This window comes from Ammospiza nelsoni, chromosome 18 (genome assembly GCF_027579445.1).
Source record: "Ammospiza nelsoni isolate bAmmNel1 chromosome 18, bAmmNel1.pri, whole genome shotgun sequence".
Classification (NCBI taxonomy): domain Eukaryota; kingdom Metazoa; phylum Chordata; class Aves; order Passeriformes; family Passerellidae; genus Ammospiza; species Ammospiza nelsoni.
In genome coordinates, this window is record NC_080650.1 from 9,665,962 (window position 1) to 9,676,586 (window position 10,625).

Here is a 10,625-nt window from a genome sequence, read left to right on the forward strand (position 1 = left end):
CAGGGAAGGCTCTGGCTCCAATCCCACTAAATTATAATCCATCCCTCAGCCCAGGCCCTGCAGGGAGGGCTCTGTTCCAATCCCACCCAGTGCTCCTCAGCCCAGGGCCATGCAGGGAAGGCTCTGGCTCCCAATCCCACTAAATTATAATCCCTCCTTCAGTCCAGGGCCATGCAGGGAAGGCTCTGGCTCCCAATCCCACTAAAGGCTGATCCCTCCTGTTCCCCCTCAGCCCGGGCTGTACTGGGAAGGCCATGGCTCCCAATCCCACTAAAGGCCGATCCCTCCTGTTCCCCCTCAGCCCGGGCCGTGCAGGGAAGGCCATGGCTCCCAATCCCACTAAAGGCTGATCCCTCCTGTTCCCCCTCAGCCCAGGCTGTACAGGGAAGACCATGGCTCCCAATCCCACTAAAGGCCGATCCCCCTGCTCCTGAGCCCGCCCCGCCGCTCTCCCGCCAGGCCTAACGGGGGCAGCCAGCTGTGCCGGGCCGCTTTCCTGCTCCTTGCCATCGATCAAAGCATTAAATTGACAGATGGGGAATTTCACCACGCCGGGAGGGGAACAACGACTTGTGGGGGGGTTGTGATGGTGTGTGAGGAGGGGGTTCAGCTGGGAGGCCGTGGGGGGCTGTAGAGCAGCCGAGCCCCGCTGTGGCTCATCCCTGGTTATTTACAGCTGTGGCTGGAAGCAGGGGGTAGCCAGGGAAGGCACGGTCCTGATCCTCCTGCCGGGCTGGGAAAGCCTTCCTGCCTCCATCCTCTCTGCCAGATCGCTCCTCCTTTGGCCTCCATCCCCCAGGTTTCCTTTTCCCTCACCTCCCAACCGCTGGGCTCCCTTTTTATTCTCCTTTGTCCTTTCCTATTTCTTTTTAATTTTTTTTTTCTCGAGAGCATCTGTAACTAATGCAAACACATGCCGGAGCCGGGGAGTAAAACCCTGCAGGATTAGCGTGGCATCCACAACCCTGCCACGTTCTAATCCCGTGGTAATCCCCCTCCCGGCCCACCCCCGCCGGCTTTGCCCATTGTTTAAAGGAAGCAAATGGGATCGTTAGCGGGCAAACCTTAACCAGCTTGGAGCAGCAGAACGGAAGGAAGCCCAACCAATTCGCCTCCCCACACTCCTGGGTTTTTATTTTCCCCTTGTTAGACAAGAGGAGGATGCTGCTGGTGCTGCCCGTGGCAGAGCTGGTGAATCTGGGGGATGCAGTGGGGAGATTTCACTGCCAGGTGCTGCTCTGCTGAGGAATGCCCCCTGTGCACCCAGTGTCCCAAATCCAGCTTTTCCTCCGCTGTGCAGCCTCAGCATTGTGGGATCCCCATGAGGCTCTGGTTGGGAAGGAGTGCCAGGTACAGGACATGGTCCTGCAGTGGATTTGGGAGATGAGAGCACGTTTGATGCCACATTTGGGATGCTGCTGGTGCTGCCCGTAGCAGAGCTGGTGAATCTGGGGGATGCAGTGGGGGATTGCTCTGCCAGGTGCTGCTCTGCTGAGGGATGTCCCCTGTGCACCCAGTGCCCCATATCCAGCTTTTCCTCTGCTGTGCAGCCTCAGCATCTCCATGAGGTTCTGGGTGGGAAGAGGGGGCAGGTACAGGACACGCTCCTACAGTGGATTTGGGAGATGAGAGCACATTTGATGCCATTCCAAAGCAGGAGAGCTGGGAGCAGAGTAGAGAGGGAGAACTGCTGAGCTGGCACCTTCCTCCAGGGTGGGTTATCCCTGGTGCCTTTGGGTGATTGAACTGGGAGGAGCTGCTGGAGGGTCTGGGGGTGGCACATTGTGGCCCCCATGGCTCCCCTGAGGTGGAAGCTGAGAGGGCAGCAGGGTCCATCAGCACCCTCGTCCCCCTCCTGTCCCCACAGCCCCCAGGGAGAAGGCAGGCAGGTTCTGGCTCTCTGTCAAAGAATTAATTGAAAAATAAAATCATTAGATGGGAACTCCAGAAATGCAAAAATTGTTGGGAGTTGGGGGGAGGCAGAGAGGGGGGGGATGTGAGCTTTTGTCAGGTTAATTTCTTCTGTATTGATGTTTTGTGACATTTACTTGTTGTTTATCTCCCGCAGCAGCTGTAATACTAAAAGAAAATGCACAGCTTGTTCCATTTATTTATTTTACACCTTTTCTTTAGTCCTATGGTATGTTTGTTTGTTTGAGAAACCCAGCGAGGCTTTTGATGTCTGAAAGCAGGATTTAAACAGCTGTTCTCCATGTGCTGCAAGCGAGCTGGGGAGCCAGGGGGGAGAGGGGGCTGTGCCACGGCTCCTGCCCAGCAGAAAGGAGGGTGTCAGCCTCACATCAGGGACCAAATGGCTTTGTCACCTCAGAGCCAGGGCTGGGATCTTCCCTCAGGTGCTGGCAGCCCCCTTGTGCTGCAGGCATTGGGAGGGATTGTGTGCAGGGTGCTGTGGGGCAGAGCAGGGACATGGTCCCACCCAGGTGAGGGATATGCTGCTGGGATGGGGTGGTCTCAGCCAGGCTGTCCTGCCAAGAGCCCTGATGAGCTCCTGCTCAGGCTTGCAGCCACTTTTCCACAGGGAGATTGTGAATTCCACAGTGAATTGGGGTCTGCAGGAAGGGTTGGCATCGCCATCACCTGTCTGGGTGCTGTTTGTTCCCAGGCTGTGAATTAAAGCAGGGACATGGTCCTGCCCAGGTGAGGGATGTGCTGCTGGGATGGGGTGGTCTCAGCCCGCGTGTTGGTGGGGCTGTGTCCTGCCAAGAGCCTGATGAGCTCCTGGTGAGGCTTGCAGCCACCTTTCCACAGGGAGATGGTGAATTTCACAGTGAATTGGGGTCAGCAGGAAGGGCTGGCATCACCATCACCTCTCTGGGTGCTGTTTGCTCCCAGGCTGTGAATTAAAGCATGGGTGGGAGGTATTGGAATCCCAACTCCTTCCAGGACCTGCCTGGGGAGGAGAAGTCGATTATATTGATAACCCTCATCTGAAAGTGTATCCTGCTCCCTCCAGCCCCCTCAGCCCCTCCCAAGGTGTGTCCAGGTTGTAATTTTTGCTTTTCTCTCCCCGCTTTGCTCCCACCCTGACCTGGACAGACTCCCCGAAGAAGAAAAAGCGATCGGAGCTTTTGAATGAAATCATGGAGCACCTGGAACAGGAGGACAATAACAAGGATGAGGACATCTAACAGCTGCCTGGGCTCTGCTGAGGTGGGTGCTGGGGCAGGGTGGGCACAGCTGGCCCTAAAAGTCACAGTGTCCATGCTGTAGGGTCGATAGCACCAGGAGCAGGAGAAGGTGGAATTCCAAAGTCTCAGCAGCCTCCAAGCAGGAATCCCACCCTTTGCATCTCCCAGCTGTGACCCCAGAGGCTCCTGGCTGTGGTCCCAGGGGTTACAGCCCAGATTTGGCTGGGTTTGAGCCCAGTGTTGAAGTGAGTGCATGCCCTGGGTGTGTTCTGTGTGCTCCCCTGGCTGTTGGCATCCCCCAGGGAAAGGCAGCAGAATCTCTGTCAGGTGTGAATTGTCCCTCCTTGTGGGCTGTCAAAAAATCAAAATCCCTGTTTGGACACCAACCTGCAGCTGCCACCATGTCACAGATAGTTTGGCAAAGGCCAGCACCAAAATCTCCACAACTTCTCTCCCTCCAAAAGCACCACACCCCGAGTGAGTCCTGGCTGCCATCACTCCTGCTTGTGTCTTGGGGCAGCATCTCAAGGCTGTAAAATATGGGGTGGCAGGAGGGAGCCAGGATGAAATGGCTCCCCAAGGTCAAACCCTGCAGTCCTGGCAGCCCCTCTGATCCTTTCCAGACACCCAAGCTCACCCTGTGTGGGCTCAGGAGAGGTGAGGTGGGCTCGTGGTGTCCCTTGTGTGAGTGTGGCCACTGTGCAAACCCTGAGTATCTGATGGGAGCCTGTTCACAGCAGCTGAGCTGGGTTAAACCACACTGCCTGCTCCATGCAGGGCCACTGCAGGAGTGCCAGGCCTTTGGGGTGACATCTGTCAGGGCTTTGGGTGCCATCTGCCCAGCTCTGATTTGGGGGTGCCTCCAGGTGTGTGTGCTGTGCTGCTCAGAGCCCAGCCCTGTGCTTACAGACATGTCCTGTCCCAGCTTTTCTGCAGAATTCCCAGAACAGGGCTCAGCACTGAGCTCCTGCCCAGGGACCAGAGCTGTGACAGCCCTTGCTGGTCCCCTAAGCTGTGCTGCAGCTCCAGAGCCCTGCTGCTGCCACTGAGAGGCTTCCCAAGCCCCACAGCAGCCATTCCTGCCAGCACCTGGCTCAGGGGACAAACCAAAATCCAGGAATAGCCCCTTGGGATGTCTCAGGGCTGTAGTGTGAAACCCTCATCCTGTGCAGCAGGTGGGGAAACTGAGGCACAGGTGTGGAAGCAGTGCTGTCAGAGGGGGTGACAGTGTCACCTGAAGTGGTGACAAGCTTGATTCCCCTTTTTTTGCTTGGCACTGATGAGTGGCATTCCTGTCCCTTCACCACCTGCCCCAGCACTGGCACAGCTCTGCACCAGGGGGTCACTACAGTGAAATCTCAGCCTCAGCTCAGTTAAATTTCAGCCCAGCAGGGATGTCTGACCATCCTGCCTGGGCAGGACCAGCCCAAGTCCAGCACAGAGGACAGAGGAGCTGGGCAGGCTCCCCTCCAGGCACATGCATCACCCAGCACATGATTTCAGCAAAGCTCTGCAGCATTGCAGCTTGGGCTTGGATTTTCCTGTGGGTTTTTTTTTTTTCCCTGTTTTTTCTTTTTTTTTTTCCTCTTTCCCTTCATTGTCTTTTGTGGCAGGGCAGGTTTCTTGCTGAGTGTCTCTGAGGTCTGCAGCAGCGACGAAAAGGATTAGCACAAGCAGAGCATGTAGGCTTTAGAGAACAGAGCAGAGTTTGGTTTCAACATCTAATTCAATTTGTTCTGCCGAGATTGAAATATGAAATGGTTGCCAGTCAAACGTTCAAAGGGGGAGGAGGGAGGAAAGAAGAGAGGGAGCCTTCTCAAATTTAAATTTTAATGAAAATTAATTTAACCCTTTGATATGTTTTAAAACATGTTATTTCCCAGGCTGGGAACACGCTGGAAAACATTCATGAGGTTTTTTTTTCCCCTGTACCTTCAAACATAATGAAGATTTTCTTTTTCCCTTAATGATACTTATCTTGTGGAGCAGTTTGACATTGGTTAATTTTTCAGGCAATTTGGTATCAAGGAAATCTGTTTGATGTGAGCAGGGGGGGGGCTGTGTATGTGTACACAGATATATATGTGCCTGGACATTAATTATGGAAGTGCTGATCACAGCTCTGGAGAACAGTTGGAGTTAATTCCTTCTCCACTTCTTTGTTACGTACTGAGAATCCCACACGTTGCACCCCTAAAATTACAGCAGGAATTTTCTCAAAACGAGCCTACACCTGAATTAAAATGATCACCTAAGTAGGTCTGCAGAAATTCAGCACTCCCCACTGACTGTTTTCCTTTTTTCCCCCTGATCTGAAGCAATCCTAATGATAAAATAATGCAAACTCTGTTACCTGTCCATGGAGCTAAAGCAGGGAACAGCCTCCCCCTGGTCCTTAACCTCAGCTGTGCTGCTGCAATGCTCTTGTTTGCTTTGGGAGGGGGAACAGTTCCTGTTCTATTATTCAGGAAGGTTTTGTCTGTACCAAATGATTGCACACTGCTGGTTGTGACTGGGCTGGGATGAGCTGTAGTCCTGTCCCCCTTGTTCTGCTGGCTCTTGACAGCCCAGGGTGGTGTCACCGTGTGTGTCTGTCACCCCTCAGCTGCCCTGAGCTCCCTGGGCACAGCTGGGCACAGGAGGGGTGTGGGGCTCATTTTTGGGGTGTGAGTGCTGTAGCCAGGCTGTGCTGTGGCAGAGAAGATGAGCAGCTCCAAGCTCCAGCTCATCCATCAGCCCTGGCTGTGCAGGTGAGAGCTGGGTACAGCCACCCCAGCTGGGCTCTCTGGGCTGTGCTCAGCCTCTGCTCTCCCCTCAGAAAGCCCAAAATAGTGCTTTACACTCAGTTCTGGCTGCTGGGATGCACTGCAGGGTCCCTGGGGGGCTGAACCCTCTGCCTTGGCCAGTGTCTGTCAGGTTGTGACAGCTCCATCCAGGCTGAGACCCTGGTGAGCTGGACAGGAGCAGGAGCTGTGCTGGCTGCAGCTGCTCCCAGGCACGCTGCAGATCCCCCTCCCCAGGGCCAGCTCTGCAATTGGATTAGGATATTATTCAAATGCAGCTTTTTTACTGAATGAGAGGGTTAAGGGGTTTTAATGTAGAAGCAGCTCTCCCTCATTGCTGCCTGTTGCCAGAGGGCTGTGTGGGCTTTTATCTCCTTATGGGGACAGCCAGCAAAGCAAGGCAAGGCACAGAGAGACCCAGGGAGCCCCTCTGCTGTGCCACAGTGCCCTGGGAGTGCCCAAAGTGACCCATTCCCTTAGAAAACTCCTGACCACCATCTGTGTTTTCCTCTCTGTGCTACAGGAGAGCTGGCAGGGACAGGCAGGCAGCAAATGGGAGCTCTTGGTGGTTTCTTGTCATCACCACTGCACTGCTCCTGCAGTTCAATTTCTACAATTCCAGCTCTTCTCATTCCTTCATTTTCCCTGGTCTTCCTCCCATGGAATGAGGTCTGGGAAGCACTTCAAGGCCAAGCAGGCACAGTAAATGCCATTCCTTCACCCTCTGCAGGAAGATGTGTCCTACCTGCTGCTTTCCAGCCCTGCTGCTGCCTCCTGGAGCTCTGGAATCTCCAGAGGGAGGTTCAGGTTGGACTTCAGGAAGAATTTGCAAATGCAGATTGAGAGAGTTGACTTGGATGCTGGCTGGGAGATTTGGGGAGCTTCTCCTTAATCCCAGAGTCCCAGGAGAAGCTGAGTTGGAAGGGGCCAATATTCCAACACACCTGGGCTTTACCCTGGGGCACAGCATCACCAGTGTTTGGCACCACATTCCAGCTTCCAGCAGCACCTTCCTCAGCAGGAAACGCAGCAGGAGGAGGAGGAGGGTGCAGCCTCCCTGAGTGAGGCACTCTGCCTCCTGTTTTCCCTAAATGTGTGCACTGGAGAGGAAGAGAAACCGCATGGCCGGGCTTGGGAGCTCAGCCTTCGCCAGCCATGAATAATAATCAGGCTCAGTAATTCACAGCAAATAGGGATCCAAATTGGCTAATCAGGGAGGCTTTCACCCCAAACTGGAGCTGGGGAGGCAGAGCAGAGCAGAGCTGGGGGTGTGCAGGAAGTGATGGCAGCACAGGAGCAGGGAGGTGGGCAGGATCCTGGAGGAGGGAGGGTCTCACCTCCCCGGGACCTGCAGGGGCACAGTCCCTGCATTCCACAGGCTGTAATTAGTGCCATGTAATGAGGTTTGTCTCTCTGTTCCAGCCCCAGGACCATGGTGGGCTGCTGGGGACCAGGGAGGTACAGAGCCAGCGTCACCATGTCCCCACATGTGGCATCATCCCCAGCTCAGGGTATAGCAAAGCTGCTGGAACAGAGTGGGAGGGCAGTAAGGGCTGTGGTGTCAGGAGAGGTGATCTGGGGGGGAAAAGGTTTTCTTAGTGTTCCCTCAAGTAAAATTTGGTGTTTTGTTGTTCATTTTCTCCTGCAATACCAGGTGGGGCAGTGGTAGGAGCTGCGCTCAGCTGCAGTGGGGTGGGGCTGGGGGTCTCCATCTGCCAGCATCAGGCTCTGACAGGGAGGAAACATCCCAGGGACACCCCCTGTGAGCAGGGAATGGCTCCAGGTACCCAGCACTGGACAGAGCAAGGACAGGCACAGTCCTTCCCTGCTGCTTGCCAAAATACCCTTCCAGCAGCATCTGAAGGCACTGTTAGATCAAGTGAAGATAAAACCATGGAAAAACTCCTCAGCCCAGCCTCCCTGCAGACGTCAGCCCATGATTTGGGCTATTTGAGTAGGAGCTGGAAGTGCAGCTGATGAGGAGCTGGAGGAAGGCTGCTCTGCAAGGTGTTTTGCAGCTGCTGAGTGAATTTGGAAACTGAGGAGGAGCCTCCAGCCACATTCCCAGTCCCCTCAGCCCCCTCCCCTGCCTGGGGCACACCACCCTGGAGAGATTACACTGCTGCCTGCCTCCTTTTGCAGCTCTCCCAGTGCTGCTGGCCTGCAGCAAGTCTGCATTCACCTAACCCACAGCAGCTCTGTCAGAAGTGATTTCCCTCCTGCCCTTTCCCTCCTTTTCCCTTCTGTCCCCTCCCCACACCACTGGATTAAGAGCACTCCCCAAATCCAGCACACTGGGAGGGATGGAGCCAACAAACCTCCTTCAGCTTCCTTTGCTCTGGGACTTCCTTTCCTCTGCAAGGGGGTTTGGGGTGTGCAGTGTTTCTCCATGGGGTGTGATGGGAGCTGTGTGATGCCTCAGCCCCTCAGAGCTGATGGCCAGGACCTCCCCATCCCTCCCTTAGAGCCTCAAACATCCCTCACACCAGAGCTGGAGGTGCGGTTTGGCAGGGGTGACAAGGACAGCTTTGTGAGCCACGAGGGATGGAGAGTGAAGCAGGCTCCTGCCTCTCCCACAGTGCTGACCCCAAATCTTTTTGGATGTAAGAGTAGCCCCTGGCAGCAGCCATCCCCCTGGTGCTGGTGGGGCTGAGAAATCCAGGGCTTTTTACTTCATCAGCTTAGAAACCAGACCAAAATAGGAGAGATCTGGGCCTAGGCAGCCACCCCTCTGAGCCATCCCCTGCCCCCAAACCCAGCAGCAAAGCCCAGGCTTAACCTCAGCCCCAGCAAGGCTGAGCCCACACTGGAGCTCCACACCTGGCTGGGACAGGGATCTCCCCTGCTGTTTTGGGCAAAGCATTAATTTCTGCATTTTGTGGTTTGGTTTTAAGCTGATGATGTAGAAAACCTTTAAATTTCTATTCTCCCCCAGGCTCTGGGTGGGTGTGTGGGATGAGCTGCTGCCGTGGGCTCAGCCTGAGGCAGGCACACACAGCCCATGGGGCTGCTTTGGTGGCCCCAAAGTCTCTTGTGACACCCAATGGGGAGGCAGCAACAAGGCAGGAGATGCTTTAATTCCATTTCCAGCTCAGCCCAGGAAGCAGCAGGGTGGACTGGGCCAGGAGCAATTCCACCCAGGTGACACAAGAGCTGGTGCAGGGCTGCATCACCCCAGCAAGATAAACAGGACAGGCACATCACCCCAGCAGAGCAGAGCAGCAGCTCTCCCTGCTGAAAAGCAAAACCTGGGAAGTTTCTTCTTTTAATTTAACAAATGAGAAGGCAAAGCAGCCCCGTGTGGTTTCAGCTGGGGATCTGAGGCCTGGGTGGCAGCAGGAGGGGGCTCAGCAGGCAGGAGCCTTGGGCTTCGTTAGGATTCAGCCCTTGGAGCTCTCCTTTCCCTCTGATGCCTGAGTGTGATTGACACTTACAAATTACCCAGCCAAAAGTGTCGAGTCTTTGACCCCTGAGTAACATCTTTGGCAAGCCTGAGATTTGCCAGCATTTTGTCATCTAATTACTACAAATCCCTTGAAAATTCACTGGCTGGTGAATTTTTAATGCGGGACAATTTCAATGTGATGCATGGCCCAGATGGGCAGTGCAGGCTCCTTCCCTCTCCCCCCTCTGCCTCCCTGCCTGCCCTTCTCCTGCTTCCCTCCTTCCTTTGCCCCCCTCACCCCCCCAATCCCATTCCTTATCTCCCTGCCTCTGTGCATCCCCACCCGTGGAAGTGCTCTGGGATCTCAGCCCCTCCTGGGCTCTCCAGCCCAGCTCAGTGTCCCCCCTGTCCCCTCTCTATCCTGCTGAGGAAGCTGCTACATGGAATTCATTTTCTTTCCCCACCTTCTCAGGTTTCTGGCTGATGGATGGAACCGGAGAAGCCTCCATGAGGAGCCAGCCCACTTGTTGCCAGTGGAGTCCACTCATCCTGTGAACCCAAGGGCTGATTTATGCCCTGTGTCCAGATCCTGGGAATCCCAGCCTTTGAAATTCAGAGAGGAAGGAAAACCCTTGTCTGCTGGCAGCTCCTGAGCATCACTTCTTAAGTCCAGGCAGGGATTGATTCCCTTCATCTCAGCCCAACCTGAGGGAAGAGGAGCCTGGAGCAATGGACACTTCCCTGCTGACCTGGGGACTGACAGAACCTGCCCTTAATATCTGAATTAAATAATTTCTGTACATTAAAAACCCCATTCTGTACATTAAAAACCATATTTTTAATTTCCCAAACCGAGCCACATCTGAGTTTTGGTTAGGTTTGTTTCTTCTCCACAGCCAGGTAGTTTCTGGGGCCAATAGAGAGATAAGAGCAATAATTTCTGTACATTAAAAACCATATTTTTAATTTCCCAAACTGAGCCATGTCTTGGTTTTGGTTGGCTTTGTTTCTTCTCCGCAGCCAGGTAGGTTTTTTGGGGCTGATAGAGTTATAAGAGCAATAATCCCTGTACATTAAAAACCATATTTTTATTTTCCCAGACTGATCCACATCTGAAGTTTTTTTGGCTTTGTTTCTTCTCCACTGCCAGGTAGGTTTGGGGGACCAATAGGAAGATAAGAGAAATCATTCCTGTACATTAAAAACCACATTCTCTGCATTACAAACCATATTTTTAATTTCCCAAACTGAGCCACATCCTCGTTTTGGCTGGCTTTGTTTTTTCTTCACAGCCAGGTAGTTTTTTGG

The 10,625-nt window shown here is 54.0% G+C and overlaps 1 protein-coding gene across 2 annotated transcripts in view; it reads left to right on the plus strand.

Moving 5' to 3' along the window:
* The window catches only part of RBM19 (RNA binding motif protein 19), a 53,402-nt gene extending 42,986 nt beyond the window's left edge, over positions 1-10,416 (plus strand). For both annotated transcript variants that reach the window (XR_009419675.1, XM_059485052.1), the window contains 2 exons: positions 3,058-3,171; positions 9,790-10,416. Coding sequence is in view for 1 of the 2 variants with exons in the window: in XM_059485052.1 (XP_059341035.1) it covers positions 3,058-3,149 (92 nt within the window). In the remaining variant the exon portion in view is untranslated. The remainder of the gene's footprint in view (positions 1-3,057; positions 3,172-9,789) is intronic.
* The last annotated feature ends 209 nt before the right edge of the window (positions 10,417-10,625 follow it).